At 48.5% G+C, this 16,924-nt stretch overlaps 1 protein-coding gene across 3 annotated transcripts in view; it reads right to left on the bottom strand.

Annotated features, from left to right (window-relative positions):
* NDST1 (N-deacetylase and N-sulfotransferase 1) overlaps window positions 1-16,924 on the bottom strand; it is a 71,662-nt gene that overhangs the window by 10,142 nt on the left and 44,596 nt on the right. For 2 of the 3 annotated variants that reach the window (XM_067732281.1, XM_067732283.1), the window contains exons 5-13: window positions 12,915-13,069; window positions 12,079-12,264; window positions 10,324-10,452; window positions 8,876-9,058; window positions 7,853-7,949; window positions 6,504-6,627; window positions 4,405-4,579; window positions 1,540-1,710; window positions 764-873 (exon numbers count right to left, since the gene is read on the bottom strand). In XM_067732281.1, the coding sequence (XP_067588382.1) occupies window positions 764-873; window positions 1,540-1,710; window positions 4,405-4,579; window positions 6,504-6,627; window positions 7,853-7,949; window positions 8,876-9,058; window positions 10,324-10,452; window positions 12,079-12,264; window positions 12,915-13,069 (1,330 nt within the window). The remainder of the gene's footprint in view (window positions 1-763; window positions 874-1,539; window positions 1,711-4,404; window positions 4,580-6,503; window positions 6,628-7,852; window positions 7,950-8,875; window positions 9,059-10,323; window positions 10,453-12,078; window positions 12,265-12,914; window positions 13,070-16,924) is intronic. The other variant, XM_067732284.1, reaches the window with a different exon arrangement.

Below are 16,924 nucleotides of genomic sequence, written 5' to 3'. Positions count from 1 at the left end.
GAAGAGGTCTGGGATCCTAACCCAGGCATCTCTACTGCCACAGCCATACCCGCAGCTGCTGCTCCTTTCTACCCTCAAAGGGAAGGACTGACTACCGTTTTCCACCTTCCGTTTTCAACTTCCAAAGTAAGGAGAAGGGAATATTCTTGCTGAAGGGCTTTCCTAAGAAGGTAGCTGGGGAAGGTGACTGTTTCTCCTTCTCTTGAGACTCCCTCATTCAGATGAGTGTGTCACCTGTCTGTGATATACCCTAGGAGACAGCCTCTCCCCAGCCCTGAGCCCCCTCAACACAGGCTGGCACTTATCCATCTTGGGACAGCGTTCTCAGTGCACTTGCACTGGGTTTTGAGTGATGGGAATGATTAGTCAATGACAATATTTATAGTATCTTTTTCCTTAAATTATATTGAAGTCATAATCTAATGATAAGAAACCCTTGTGGGAACTGGAATTGCTCATTGCTGGTCTAACTTACTTAGGCAAAACACTGAAAATGTTCAGCCCAGAGTGAAAAGAACACCCCAGGTGTAGGACTGACCAGAGTAGAACAGAGTCATCACCTCCCTTTTTCCTGAGTCAATATCTTTATTAATATGACTCAAGTCACGTTAACTTTCCTGCTAGACTGCCATCAGGGACATGCGTACTTCCTCACATTTGCTGACTAATCTGTGTTTTTCTCCTAATCATTCAAGCCTTTGGCTTTTGGGCCCAGGTGCCTGCTCAGGACATCCCCCCGTTGAAAGGCCAGGGTAACACTCACGCCAAGGTTTTGTGGTAGTCAATGGTGTTCGTCACCCCAAGGAACTTTTGCACTGTGTCCATCACTTTGGCAGGTTCCGTTCGCAGCAGTTTGCCATCCAAGACCAGAATCTGGAAAAAAAGCAAAAGGAGAGTGTGATCTGAACCTGTTTTCACTCCAGTGGCAAACAGGCCCCCAGTCTTCTGGGTCAGCAGCCATGGTTATAAATTGGGGACCCCACACTCTGTAGACTGCTTCTTCCTCCACCTGTGGACGGGAGGTGCCCCCATGCCTCAGTCCTGGGCAGTCTAACTAACTCCCTGCTTTCTGCCAGCTTCCTCTGACCAATGCCATCCTCTCCTAGGGTTTAGGCTATCGGCAAAACCCTGCCTGCCCCTCATATCCCTATGACACCCCCTCTCTGCCTCTCTCCAAGTTTTTGGACCACATGTCACTCTCCTGCCTAAATCCTCCAAGGGTTTCCCTAAAATGCCTCAGCAATCTGGCCCCATCTACCTCTGCAACCAGGCTCTCCCTCCGTCACACACGCCTGTCTCCCTCACTCCCAGGGGCCTATCCCAGAGCTTTTTGGGTCCCCTTAGGGATAAAGAGCCTGTTGTGATGGGACAAGGGCTTGGGATAAACAAGACTGAAACCTTTGAAGGCCCCAAAGATCTAACTCTCCAATGACACCATGTCTGGCCCTGTAACTGGTAAAAGAGATTTTGAGGCGCTCTGCTAACCGCCCAGAGCCAGGGCCGTGATTGCCCTCCCGAGGGTCAGGGACAGGCAGCTACCTGGTTGGCGTGAAAGGCGCTGAGCCAGCGCTCAATGTGGGTGGCATACCAGCCGGGGACCAGGCAGCGGTTCTGGAGGGCGCGCAGTTTCAAGGATGCATCGGGCGCAGCTGTGATCACCTCGTGAAAGGTGTACTTCAGGGCTACTGGGTCATCATGGGCTCGCTGGTGCTGCAGACAAGGGGAGAGAGAGGGTCAGCATGTCACGTGGAGGGACCAAGGGAAGAGGCTTTTGTGGGACAGAAACCAGGAGGCAGCCAGAAGACCCTGAGCTGGAACCAGGAGCCCTGGGTTCAAGTTCTGGTTCTACCTGTCATTACCCTGTGACTTCAGGGAAGTCATAGCCCCTGGGAGCCCTAGTTTCCCCATCTTTGAGAGATGGGAGTTGGACTAGATCAGAGCTTCCAAATGCTGGTTGCTTCACACCACCTCTGTGATTTCTGCCATATCCATAAACCACCTGTACGTGACAAGTCAACGTAAGTTTCTTTGCATTGAATCATCTTTCTTATTCACGTAAATGTATTTCAAAATAAAACTCAATACTGTCTCCATAAATAGAAAATTAGAATCAGTTGTCATATATAAAGGTAATCATTCATAAATACAATAAAAATAAAGCAATGTTCTGAAACACCAGGCAGATACAAATGTCTGCTACAGGTCCTGATACAGTCATGAGGGTGGGGCCCCTGTGATGGGATTGGTGCCCTTGTAAGAAGAGGCACCAAAGTTTGCTTGCTTGCTCTGCCATGTGAGGACACAGAAGGTGGCTGTCTAAAAGCCAGAAAGAGAGCTCTCACCAGGAACCAAATCGACTGTCACCTTGATCTTGGATTTAGACTTCTAGGCTCCAGGACCGTGAGAAAAAAATTCTGTTGTTTAATCCACCCAACCTATAATATTTTGCTATGGCAACCCAAGCAGTCTAAGACAGAAGGATTGGGAAAGAATTGGAAAGGGGAAAACACCAGGTTTGAACCACCTAAAATAATGCCACGGGCAGTCGGCATCTGCATAATTCCCAAGTCCAGAGATCAGGAACCTGTCCACCAGGGGTAACCCTCAAGAGCCCCTACACCTCCACTGAGGATCACAGAGCTCTGGTGGGGGAGGTGCAATAATGGTGCATAACAGCTCCCCCTCCTGACCTCCCCTCTGAGGCAGGCCACTGTCCTACCTCTCCCTCCAGCACCTTCCTGGATCCTCCTGGTAGGAATTAGTCCCCCTTCTCCTTATCCCACCTCGACCATGGACAGAAGAAAGAACAGGGTCTTAGACCTCGAGGAGCTGGGTTCAAAATGGCAGCACATGAACTTGAGCTAGTCACCTGGCTTGCTGAACCTTGGTCTTCTCATCTATGCGAGGGGACATGCACAAAGCCCTCTGCCCTCTAGAAAACTGCCGTGACGTTCCAATGAGGTGAAGAGGTAGAGCAGGAGCATTAGAACAGAATGGGGACGGACTTCAGCCAGGGCCACTTTCCCTCTACAGCCTTCTCCTTCCTCTTTCCTTCCCCCGATAAGAGCAGACAGCCAATCTCTGCTCATTGCCAGGAGGTGGGGAACACTCGGCAGAGCAGAAAAGAGAAGTGGCCTTTATTCCCCCAAAGACAAAGCCCAGAGGGAAGGAGAATACTGAGGTATAGACAGAAAGTCCTAGAGAAGCAAGTGGAGGAGAGAGATTGCCCACCAGACGAGGAGGGTCCCCAGGCTTGGGGAGTGAGAAGAGAGAGAGAGGTCTGTGGGAACAGGGAGCAAAGAGGGTCTGCACCTGCCTCCTACCAGCCTGTGGCCACAATGAGGCCCCAGAGAGGAGGCTCAGAGGGTGGCCAGACCTAGAGGGGCCTTCCTTTATCGGCTCTAGACGAGGAAGCCCCACACCCTGGCACTGTGGCATAATCCTAGGAAGACTGGCAGGCAGGGGAGGAAAACCCCCAAACGGCCAGAGCCTAAGCTTTCCTGTAAGCCCAGTGGAATGATGTTCAGAAAAAATTAAGTCAGGTCATTGAAATTAAAGAAAATTCTAGTTCTTACATAGTCAAGTAGGAACTAGGAGTCACACTCGCTAGCACAAACCGCATTCCACGTAACTTCCTTACCTGATCGAGCATTTGCATTCTCCACTAAGAATGGCAGGTCCTGTGTCTTGTCCTTCTCTGATGTCCCACCCCCCTTCCACCCCGTGCCCAGCAAGGAGGCCACAGTTAGTATGAGCCCAGATCACTGTTCACCGAATCTAGGCTTCATCAAGATGGAATCAGCCTCCACCTCTTGTTGGTGTCAGAGTCAGAGGCAGGTCCCCAGACGAAGCTGGGAGGGTGAGCAGGTAACTCGGCTGGTATTCAACATGGATTTCTGCCTGGCTTCTCCTCCGGGCTAGAAGTGCAGTGGAGGCGGGACCATTCTTACCCACCACGGCATTCCAGGAGCCTACTGAGGGCTGGCACAAAGGAGGCGCAAAATAAATATTTGCTGAGGGACTTCCCTGGTGGCCCAGGGGTTAAGAATCCGCCTGCCAGTGCAGGGGACACGGGTTCGAGCCCTGGTCCAGGAAGATCCCACATGCCGCGGAGCAACTAAGCCCGTGCGACACAACTACTGAGCCTGTGCTCTAGACCCCGTGAGCCACAACTACTGAAGCCCAAGCGCCTAGAGCCCGTGCTCCGCAACGAGAGAAGCCACTGCAATGAGAAGCCCATGCACCACAATGAAGACCCAACACAGCCAAAAATAAATAAATAAAATTTAAATAAATAAAATTTAAATAAATAAATAAATTTTAAATAAATATTTGCTGGTATTTATTGGTGGCTGAGCGGTAGACAGAGCCCGTACCCCCACCCAGGGCCCCACCCCGGCTCACCTGGTACCAGGAATAGGCTCGGTCTGCTGGGTTGATGAGGATGGTCAAGACCTTGGCCTTGGGTAACAGGGCAGCCGCCCGCCGGGGAGCCACTTCCGAATCAAAGTAGTTGGCGCTTTTCTCAAAGTAGAAGTCAGAGGTGGTGTTGGAGGGGATAGGGAAGAACTCCATGTACCTAGAGGAAGCCCAGAGAGCAGGGCTCGCAGGCAAGACCCAGGATGAAGGGGCCTGAGGGATGCAGCTGGGAGGGCCGCGGTGGCTGGGGGTGGAACTTGAGAAAGCAAGCAGGCACATGGCTCTCAGTCAAACAAGGACTCACTTCTGGCAGGGGTCCTAGACGGAGTGGTCACTTGGCAGTCTCCCTTTTATGAATTCATTCCTTTTTCGGGGAGACTCTGGGGTCAGGAGGATGTGAAGACTTGTGGGTGTGGTATGGGTGGCAGGGTATGGGAAGAGGGCTGCATCTTTCCATCCTAAATGGGATGGTCCCAGAGTGAAACTGGCAGGGCCCTAACTCTCACTGCCGCTAGGGGGCAAGCGGGGATGCCTCTGAGCTGGGGACGCCAGCACTGAGGGGAGGGACGCCCTCTGCTGCCTCCAGACTGACCTCTGATGGTGCTTTCTAAGCTGCTACTGTGGACCAGGAGACAAGGCGGGGACGGGGTTCACCTCCTGCCACCCATACCCCCTCCCCGGCCTCATACGGGTGAACCTGATAGCTTCCCAGATGAACCTCCCACATTACACCCAGAGTGACTGTCCACACCAGTCCTTTGAGATCACCTGTAGGTTGAGGGGCCCTCAGAAAACTAACTGAACACTCCAGACCCTCCCAGGAGCACCTACTGAGGCAAAATAGAGGTACAACTTCAGGGGTTTGAGGGAGCCAAACCCCACAAAGCCTACCCCAGTTAAGGACGTAGGATCCCTACTCTATCCTGTGAGATAGGGTTTCTCTTAGGTGGTCCCAGGGACCCCTTTATCAGAAATCAGAATCACCTGGGGGCTTGTGAGATTTCTGCACCCCTACAAACAAAATCAAAATCTTGAGAATGGAGCCGAGAAACTGCTAGCTCTCTCACATTTCTGAATTTTCTCTACAAAATAGCATTTTTACGTCCACGATCCATCGTTTGTTATATCTAAATGGAGAAAGCTCTGAGAAAGAAGCTTTTTTCCTAAGTTTGTAGCAAAGACATTTGGCAGCAAAACCGGACTTATGAATCTTACTTGGCATAAATATTGACATACTTTGCTACAGATATATTAATGTATTTGCTAATGGGCATTGCCCCAGACCTTGGTGAAGGTGCTGTTAAATATACTGTGTCTCTCTAAATCCGGAAAGAGATGACTTTCAATAATGCATCTGGCTACAGTGGGTTTTAGATAAGAGATTGTGGCAATATTGGAGCGAGAAATAGACAGGTAGATTGACAGACAGATGATTGGTTAATTGAAAGACAGCTAGAAAGAGACGGATGGAAATACACACAGAAAAATATCACAACACAAACAGAAGAATGCCCATGATCTCTCTACTCAGGTAAACCACTGACATAAAAATAATAAACAAGAGTAATACATGTGTTACAACCGCTGGTGACAGGTTCTGGTGAGAATCTGCAATTTCAACCACCTCCCCAGGAGACTCCCTGAAGGCTAGAAAGCCACCTCGGAAGGGCTCACAAGAACACCTCCTGCTCCACAGTCAGCCATCCACAGTGGGAAGGGCCAGCCTTCGGGTCAGAACCCTTGGATTTCAGCCCCAGCTCTCGGGACCTCGGGCATGTTCCTCTTCTCCTCTGGGACTCAGGGTGTTTCTGTGCAGGCAAGGGAGGGGCTGGACTTTGATTTCTAGTATTCTCAGAGCCCAGGCAATAATGTAAAGGGGCAAAGGGCTTCCTCATCAACTATCCCATCTGTGACCAGGCTCCAGCATCATGACTCAAGGGTCACCGTGTTTTGTCCCTGTTTACAGGAACTAGCTGTGTGTAAGCGAGCGCCAGCTGCTTCCTGCTGTGGCCACAGCAGACCTCCTCCTGGGCAAACTCCATGGTGACCATCCCATCCCCCTGTTGACAGAAAGGCCCACTCACCAGTCGATGCCTTTGTGATAGTTGTGGCCATTAAAAAACTGGATCTCCTCAAAGGTCTCAGAGCTGGGGTAGTTGCTGCTGAGGTCGGGGTGCATGCCCAGGAACAGGTAGAGGGCCGTGGTGCCTGCGGGGAGGGAAGGTAGGTGAGACCTGGGCCCAGCACGCCAACACAAAGATGGAGTCTGAAATTCTGGGTTCTGGTCCTGGCTCTCCATTACTCACTGGGAGATACTGGAAAAGTCCCTTCCCTTCTCTGGGTTTAGTTTCCTCATCTCTACCATGAAGGAATCATACTAAACTCAGGATGGACAAATACATGGCTTGAACGTGGGCACGCCAACGCCTGCATCCACTGCAGACATCACTAAACCATCACAGCATTCTTCATCACTAAACAAAGACTTGGCCTCAGAATCCTCTCACCACTGTACTCCAGCAGTCATGTCCACTGGATTACTGTCTCCTCATAATCCAGGAATTAGACGGTTTCTGCTGGTCCCTCTGGCTCTGGGCCTCTGTGCTCTCTGGCACTTGGGAGGAACTCAAGGACAAGGGAGTTCCAGACTCTCCAGTGTGCTGATATGAAATTCTTGAAGGGCTAAGAAATCTGGCTCAGATGCCTCCTCTTTGGGTACCCTTCCTTCACTCATACTCCCTCCCCTAATTGACAGTACAGGACCGACCCCCTCCTTTAGAGAGTTCATTCCTTTCCTACATGTGAGTCTACAGTTAATATGCTATAATGAGAGGTTCCAGAAGAGATGGAGACTACAGAGTTTGGTGATCAAGAGTATAAGTTTTGGGGTCACAGAGACCAGGGTTCCAGACCTGGATCTGCCATTTCCTAACTAAATGTGTTAGGGAAATCACTTAACTTCTCTGAGCCTTGAGTGTTTTGTCTGTAACATGGGAGTACCCGTCCATGCCATATAGTGCACATGGTAAATACTTAGCAACCATCTCTTCTCTGCTCCCTCCTGTACCTCTGGCAGACGTGACTAATTGATCACAGTCTTCTTTGCTCTGAACCAGTTTTGCCTGGCACTGCTCCAACATGCAGAGTAGCCGATCTGGGCTTCTCTGATTTTACTCTGAGACTCCCAGCAGGACACAGGGAGAGCTCCCTGAGGCTGTGGTTCAGGACAGATAGGAGAATCCAATGCCCATCCTCTATCCTCTTCCCACCTCCACACTGATGGGCAATTCATGTTCACCCCAGCTTCACTCTCACTTCCTGGGAAAGAGGGGGCAGATTACTGGGGAGTGAGACTAGGGCATGGTGGCCCCCAGAATCCTGTGGCTGAGAGAGCAGGCACTGGGGGAGGCTGGTCAAGAATGGAGAGACCTGCCTGTTTTCTGGGGGCCAATGATGAGGAGCTTTGGGAAGCGGTCACACGTCTTCTCCTTGGACCAGATGTCTTTATGGCGTTTGTCTTCACAGGGATCCTAAAACAACAGGGGAAGAGATGTCAGGGGTGCCCAAGAATGGACACTGGACTCCCACTGCACATGGATATGTGGCTCTTACAGCCCTGAATGACAAGTGTAACTGCATGTGCCCTTGTCACATCCCCATCTCGGGACACTGAACGGCTGGCAGGCAGCGACCATTTCTAGTCAGTCTCACGCTCCCAGACATAGCCTAGTAAAATGCTCAGCACAACACTTGGCTCACGAGCTCCTATTGTTGAATTTAAAAGTTCAGCAAGAGGTCAGCGAACTTTCTCTATAAAGTTTAGTAAATCTTTTGAAATGTTTAGTAAATATTGTATTTTAGGCTTGGGTACTATCCGGTCTGTTGCAACTACTCAGCTCTGCTGTTGTAGCTTGAAAGCAGCCACAGATGGTACGTACAAGAATGAGTGTGGCCATGTTCCAATAAAACTTTCTTTACAAAAACAGACTGCAGGCCAGACTGGCTCACAAGCCATGGTTTGTGGACCCCTGAGACCATCAATTCCAGCTTCTGCTTCCAGTTTTTTACAGCGCCCTGGGGCAACTTCCCCAAGAACTGTCCCCCAAGCCGTCTGATCAGTCCCCTTTCCCATGCTCAGAGCCTGCTGGAGTGAGAAGGTACATGCCAGGCAGGGCAGCTGCTTTCCACACTTGTGTACACTGTGTTCACCTACAGTTCTGTGGTGCTGTTTTTCAGAGGTGAGTATGCATGCACACAGGTCTGCATGGAAGGTCTAGTGTGCACAAGAACAAGCAAGCATGCCCACGCTGGTGAGCAAGTGTGCCCCTGAGTTTACACTTGAGAGAGCATGAGGGCCTGAGGACTGAGTCCCTGAGACCATACCTGGAATGCATGCCCGTGGGTGGTAGGCCTTCCATCCCTGCAATGAGGCACCCAGGCCACCCATCCCACCCACCTGCCAGAGCGGGTCCTTCTCCTCAGAGAAGATCTGGAAGTACTTCTGGGCCAGCTGCACCGGGGGCAGTGTCTGCAGCCGGAGGTTGGTCCAAGAGTGCAGGAAACGCACCAGGTGCTTGAAGGTGTACAGGCCCAGGCGGTCGTTCCCGTAGTTGGACAGGTGCGTCATGAAGATGCTAATCTGCTCCGGGGAGGGAAGATGCGAGGCGGGGCCAGTCAGCCTCTGAGCCCCTTTCACTACCTTCACCCCCACTTCTGACCCTCTGGTCTTGCTTGAGCTTGTAGGGCCGCGCTCAATGACCAGTCCAAGGTTCACCGGGGCCATCAATAAACTCACCGTGTGAGCTTGGGCTAGGTACAGCCAGGTGAATCTGGTCTGACACCTGAAGGGGGAAGCTGACCTCCTGTGCAGTCATATGGGTGCTCTTTTCTACTTTTTTGGCAGGAGGGTGAGGGGGTGCATGGAAGATAAGGGGTACACGGTTACCCCATAAAGCTGATAACACCACCACTTGATATCTATCTAATATTATTAAAGCATGGATGATTATTTCCATTTTACAGATAAGGAAAGAGAGACCCAGAAAGTTCAGCTGAACTTTCAGCTGAGCTATATATATAGTGCATTTTAAACTATCTATCTATGTAGATATGTAGTTTGATATATAGCTTAACAGATTCAGTTTACTATGTATATTTATACAATATTTATATATTTATACACAAACACAGAGATTGGAAAAAGAACAGACAAAAATGCCAACACTAATGGACTTCCCTGGTGGTGCAGACTAATAAGAACCTGCTGTATAAAAAAAAATCAATTAATTAAATTCAAAAATTAAAAAAAAAAAATAACAAGTTAAAAAAAAAGGGGGGCTTCCCTGGTGGCACAGTGGTTCAGAGTCCGCCTGCCGATGCAGGGGACACAGGTTCGATCCCTGGTCCGGGAAGATCCCACATGCCGCGGAGCAACTAAGCCCGTGTGCCACAACTACCGAACCTGCGCTCTAGAGCCCGTGAGCCACAACTACTGAGCCTGCATGCTGCAACTACTGAAGCCCGTGTGCCTAGAGCCCGTGCTCCGCAACGAAGAGTAGCCCCCGCTCACTGCAATCAGAGAAAACCTGTGTGCAACAACGAAGACCCAACGCAGCCAAAAATAAATAAACAAATAAATAAATGTATTTTTTAAAAAGTGCCAACACTATTGTATGGAAGTGCAAGATTATAAAAGGGACAAAAAGACTGCTCAGATTCTCCACCAAGGTCATGCAGAGGAGCGGGGACACAGCCAGGGCTAGAGTGCAGGTTTCCCAACTCCTGGCTGCACACTTGCTCCTGCCCCTCCCCCCAGGCCAGGGAAGGCCTGCCTCGGCTGCAGCCGACTGTCCGACTGTCCGGCAGCCCCTCCTCACCGCCAGCCAAGGGCTGTGGAGCACTCACAGGGTTGAGGAGCACTGTAAGGAAGAGCTCGCCCCCGTTGATGATCTTGTCCAGCTCGCTGGAGCCGCCTGGGTACTCGTTGTAGAAGATCGTGTGTGTGAAGAGGCCGCAGGTCTGCCGCGGGAGGACCTGAGGATGGGGCGGGAGAGAGGAGCTATGGCTTCTCCAGGCACGGATGGTGACGAGCAGGGTCACCAGAAAGGGGACCTCAGAAAGGCAGCCTCTTGTGTGACCACACACACCCCAACCCTTGGGGGTCTTCTCCACCAAAGACCTGCAGCCTGTGACACTCCCCCACGTAAGCCCAGGGGCCCTTGCCATTTTACATATGTAAACACTTTTCATATTTCTCTGTACAAAATGAGCAGACTCCAAAGTAACAGGGACAGGCAAGTGAGAATGTTTCTGGAAACTTGGACTGTGCGCCCAGCGAGGGTCCCTGCCCCTCTCTAGAGCAGCTCTCCCAGGCACACTCGGTGACTTCTCTCCTGGCTTTACAACCTGCCTCGTAGCACTCTTGGTTGTACATTAGTTTAGCTGTTTAGTATGCGATCCAGGAGGGCAGAGAACTCACCCGTCTCGTCACCGCCTCATCCCCAGAGTCAGTAGGAACGCCTGGGAGGTCAGAGGATAGATGGATGCAGGCATGAATCTGGCCTTCCCATGACTGCCCATCTGGACTGATGAGAACCGTCTAGCCACTCCAGTGGCTGAGGCCAAAAACCTGGAGTCATCCTTGCCTTACCTCTCTCTCCCATACTCTATATCCAAGTCATCAGCAATTCCTGTTGGCTGTAACTTCTAAGTATGTCCAGAATGTGATCACGATCCAGCATTGCACCCTGGTCCAAGCCACTATGCCTCAATGGGAAGACTGCAGCAGCCTCCTAACTGGTCTCCCTGCTCCCCACTTGGCCCCCTACAGGCTTTGCAACTCATAGCAGCCAGAATGATGGAAATCCTCTTAAAATATGAGTTAGATCATAAGAGCACTCCATTCAAAACCCTCCCATCACAGACTAAAAGCTAAAGTCCATCCAGTGGCCTTATGTTGCCCTGCATGATCTGGTCCATCAATCACCCCTCTGACCTCATCTCCTACCACCTCCTCCCAATTTGCTCCCTTCCAGCCATACTTGTCTCTTAGTTGGTCCTCAAAACCACGCAGCACAAGCCTGCCTCAGGGCCTTTGCACTTGTTTTCTCTGCCACGCATGCTCTTCCTCATGTAGCAGCATGGCTCATTCCCAGGAAGGCTCTCCCTAACCATCCTGTTTAAGCTTCTCCTCTCCTCAGTACTCCCTGTCTCCATTCCCTGTTTGATTTTTCTCCACAGCATTTATGCCATCTGACCATTGCATACTTTACACAGTTATGAATGCACTGTCTCCTGCCACTAGAATGTCAGGTCTACAAAGGTGAGGACTTTTGATTTTGTGCACTTCAGTATTCCCAGTGTGTAGAAAAGCGACAAACACACATTTTACATAAGCCAACAAACGGATGAGACAGAGGCCTTTCCAGGGCCTCACTAGAGGCCCATTAAAGAATGCTCATCTCCTGATCCCCTGTCACAAAAGCATAGGAGTAGCTCACGAAAGAGGCAGACTGGTAGTCCTCCTTCCCTGGGATAGAGAGCCTCAGGTGACAGAGGGGACAGTACAAAGTGGCCTGAAACCCCTAACCAGCTCCCCAGACTCATGCTTCCCAGGATAGCATGTGCATACCCGCCTCCCAGGCTCTGGGCCACACTCACCATGATGCCGTTGTGGATGAAGCCGCGGCGGTAGCGGGCTGGCTTCAGGTGGGGGTACTCCTCCGTGCTGGTCACGCGGATGTTCCACACCTGCTTCCAGGCCTCGTACAGCTGCACGTGCACAGGGTACACGCCCGAGTGGTGGGGCGCCACTGCGTACCCCATGTCTGTGGGAATGCCGTGCTCCTGGGGAGAGGAGGGCCAGGGCAGGGTGAGCAGAGGATTTCTTCCCCTCTGGGCTTTATCTCCCCTTTGCAGAGAAAAATCAGAGGCTAGAACGGCAGAGCAGCGGGTCTGAGCCCTTGAGGTGCAGATGGGGAAGCTGAGGCTCAGGGCCCAGAGTCTCGGAAAGAGGCACCAGCCGAGCCGGGACTCCAGTTCGGCCCAGCATTCACTTCCTCCAGCACCAGGAGTGAGGAACAAGGACGGGTGCTGTTCCTGCCTCTCTTGGCCTCTGACTGGCTGGTGGCTCAGGCTGAGCCAGCAAGCAGGCTTCATCCCCTCCTTGCTGGGCATCTCCTCCAGCCTTCTGGGGTACCCACTCTAGCCTGAAGATGAGAGCTTGGGCTCAGGAAGCAAACAGGCCTGGGTTTAAGTCCTGCACGGACCTCTTATTAGCTGGTATGGCCTCCCAGAGCTCCAGTTTCTTGTTTAAAATGAGGCTATTGAGATACCAGCCTCTTGGGATCCCTGTGAGGCTTCAACGAGACAGCAGCTATAAAGATGTTAATAAACAGCTGTCAGACGAACTGCAGAAGCAGCACAAGGCCAGTAGTTCTGACCCCCAGCCCCGCCCCGAGCCCTCCCGGCTCTGCCCTGTAGGGAATCTTACTCACGACAGCGAACTTCTTGTTCAGGGCCATCTGCTCAGCCAGTACGGACTGGTTGTGGAAAAGGTGCGGCTGCATGTGGCTCCACATGTGGGGGAACCACCAAAACTCCTTCACGTACGACAGCAGCAGGTCGTCCCCCGCGTCCTCAGCATCAGTACCTACAGCCCGAGCACAGGCAGCTCAGCCTGGCCCACCTGCCATGAGGCCCGGTGATGGGTGTGCACGGCCACAGCCCACCTGAGAGCTGCTTAGAGCGGTTCCGTGAGCTACAGTGTGGGGCAGATAGAGCCCCAGTCCAGGGCCCTGGATTTGAGTATGGCCTTGACTCAGTGGGTGACTTTGGCTAAGTACTCCCCATCTCTGGCCCTTGGGGCCTGTCTATGCAATATGCAGTTCAGAGGCAATGATTCTAATGGTTTCTTCTAGCTCTGACTTGCCTGCTGTGATCCTATTCCTATTTTTCTACTGGGTCATTTGTCTTTTACTTATTGACTTGTAGATGCTCTTTGTATATGTACAAGATGTTTAACCCTGTCTTGTGTATATCACTACAACTACATTTGATACGCTAAGGGTTAAGAATATAAAAATACACACAGACAACCAAGTGTTGCTCTTATTTGGCTTTGGAGCTATGCTGCAGACTTTCCTCCCAGAACTGCAGACTAATAGGGTTTGCCTAGAACTCAAGAGAGGCTGTCCTCACTGTGGCCCACGCAAAAGGCAGCTCGAGGGAATGCTCACTACAGATGACTACTCAGAGGCTGTTCCCTTCTGCCCAGTCCCAAGGGGCAGCTTGTGAGGACCTTGGGAAAGCCCCCAAGAGGAGGGCAAGTATGAACCAGGCAACCCTGAGCCTTCAACCTCAACCCTTAAGGCTCAAAAATAAAAAATAAACTCATTCCAGATGAAGGAACAAGATAAAAACCCACAAGAACAATTAAATGAAATGAAGACAGGCAACCTACCTGAAGAAGAATTTAGAGTAATGATAGTAAAGATGATCCAAGATCTCGGAAAAAGAATAGAAGCACAGATTGTGAAGATACACAAGATGTTTAACAAAGAGCTAGAGATTTAAAGAACAAGCAGAGATGAAGAATACAATAACTGGAATGAAAAATACACTAGAAGGAATCAACAGCAGAATAACTGAAGCAGAAGAATGAATCAGTGAGCTGGAAGACAGAATGGTGGAAATCACTGCCACAGAAAAGAATAAAGAAAAAAGAATGAAAAGAAATGAGGACAGTCTCAGAGACTTCTGGAACAACATTAAATGCACCAACATTTGCATTATAGGGGTCCCAGAAGGAGAAGAGAGAGAGAAAGGGCCTGAGGAAATATATGAAGATATTATAGCAGAAAACTTCCCTAACAGGAGAAGGAAACAGTCACTCAAGTCCAGGAAATGCAGAGTCCAATACAAGATAAACCCAAGGAGGAGCATGCCGAGACACATATTAATCAAACTGACAAAAATTAAAGACAAAGAAAAATTACTAAAAGCAACAAATAACATACAAGGGAATCCCCAAAAGGTCATCAGCTGATTTTTCAGCAGAAACTCTGCAGGCCAGAAGGGAGTGGCACGATATATTTAAAGTGATAAAAGGGAAAAACCTACAACCAAGAATACCCAGCAAGGCTCTCGTTCAGATTTGATGGAGAAATCAAAGCTTTACAGACAAGTAAAAGCAAAGTGAATTCAGCACCACCAAACCAGCCTTAGAACAAATCCTAAAGGAACTTCTCTAGGCAGAAAAGAAAAGGCCACAACTAGAATCAAGAGAATTACAAATAGGAAAGCTCACCAGTAAAGGCAACATAATGTAAAGGTAGGAAATCATCCACACACAAATATATCAAAACCAGCAATCATGAGAAGAGAGTACAAATGCAGGATATTGGAAATGCACTGGAAATTAAGAGACCAGCAACTTAAAACAATCTTGTACATATATAGTCTGCTATATCAAAACCTCATGGGAACTGCAAACCAAAAGTCTACAACAGACACACACACAAAAAAAGAAAAAGCAATCCAAACACAACACTAAAGATAGACATCAAATCACAAGAGAAGAGGACAAAAGAGGAAGGGAAGAAAAAAGACCTCCCAAAACAAGTCCAAAACAATTAACAAAATGGCAATAGGAACATACATTTCAATAATTACCTTAAATTAAATGGATTAAATGCTTCAACCAAAGGACATGGGCTCGCTGAATGGATACAAAAACAAGACCCATATATATGTTGTCTACAAGAGACCCACTTCAGACACAGGGACACAGACAGACTGAAAGTGAGGGGACAGAAAAAGATACTCCATGCAAATGAAAATCAAAAGAAAGCTGGAGTAGCAATACTCATATCAAACAAAATAGACTTTAAAATAAAGACTCTTACAAGAGACAAGGAAGGACACTACATAATGATCAAGGGATCAATCCAAGAAGAAGATACAACAATTGTAAATATATATGCACCCAACATAGGAGCACCTCAATACATAAGGCAAATGCTAACAGCCATAAAAGGGGAAATGAACAGTAACACAATAATAGTAGGGGACTTTACAACCCACACCAATGGACAGATGATCCAGACAGAAAATCTACAAGGAAACACAAGCCTTAGACCAGATGAACTTAACTGATATTTATAGGACATTCCATCTGAAAGCAGCAGAATACACTTTCTTCTCAAGTGCACATGGAACATTCTCCAGGATAGATCACATGTTGGGCCACAGATCAAGCCTTGGTAAATTTAAGAAAATTGAAATCACATCAAGCATCTTTTCTGACCACAACACTATGAGAGTAGAAATTCATAACAGGAAAAAAAACTTTAAAAAACACAAACACATGGAGGCTAAACAATATGTTACTAAACAACCAACGGATCTCTGAAGAAGTCAAAGAGGAAATCAAAAAATACCTAGAGACAAGTGACAATGAAAATACAACAGTCCAAAACCTATGGGATGCAGCAAAAGCTGTTCTAAGAGGGACGTTTTCAGCAATACAATCTTACCTCGGGAAACAAGAAAAATCTCTGAATAAAGGTTATTCAGAGATTAATAGGCTAATAAACAACCTAACCTTACACCTAGGGCAACTAGAGAAAGAAGAACAAAGAAAACCCAAAATTAGTAGAAGAAAAGAAACCATAAAGATCAGAGCAGAAATAAATGAAATAGAGACAAAGAAAACAATAGAAAAGATCAATGAAACTAAAAGCTGGTTCTTTAAAAAGATAAACAAAATTGATAAACATTTTGCCATACTCATCAGGAAAAAAAGGGAGAATTCAAATCAATAAAATTAGAAATGAAAAAGGAGAAGTTACAGTGGACACGACAGAAATACAAAGGATCATTGACAATGCTACAGGTAACTATGGGCCAATAAAATGGACAACCTAGAAGAAATGGAAAAATTCTTAAAAAGCTACAACTTTCCAAGACTGAACCAGGAAGAAATAGAAAATATGAACATACCAATCACAAGTACTGAAATTGAAACAGTGATTAAAAAACTCCCAACCAAAGTCCATGACCAGATGGCTTCACAGGTGAATTCTATCAAACATTTAGAGAAGAGTTAACACCTATCCTTCTGAAACTCTTCCAAAAAATTACACAGGAAGGAATACTCCCAAGCTCATTCTATGAGGTCACCATCACCCTGATACCAACACCTGGCAAAGATACCACAAAAAAAGAAAATTAAAGGCCAATATCACTGATGAACATAGATGCAAAAATACTCAACAGAATACTAGCAAATCGAATCTGGCAACAGATTAAAAGGATCACACACCATGATCAAGGGGATTTATCCCAAGGATGCAAGGATTCTTCAGTATCTGCAAATCAATCAGTGTGATACACCACATTAATAAACTGAAGAATAAACTGAAAATCATACGATCATCTCAATAGATGCAGAAAAAGCTTTTGACAAAATTCAACACCTATTTATGATAAAAACTCTCAAGAAAGT

Source organism: Pseudorca crassidens, chromosome 3 (genome assembly GCF_039906515.1).
Source record: "Pseudorca crassidens isolate mPseCra1 chromosome 3, mPseCra1.hap1, whole genome shotgun sequence".
In the NCBI taxonomy this organism is placed as follows: Eukaryota; Metazoa; Chordata; class Mammalia; order Artiodactyla; family Delphinidae; genus Pseudorca; species Pseudorca crassidens.
The sequence above is the reverse complement of the archived record's forward strand: the minus strand, read 5'-3'. Positions and strand labels throughout refer to the sequence as shown.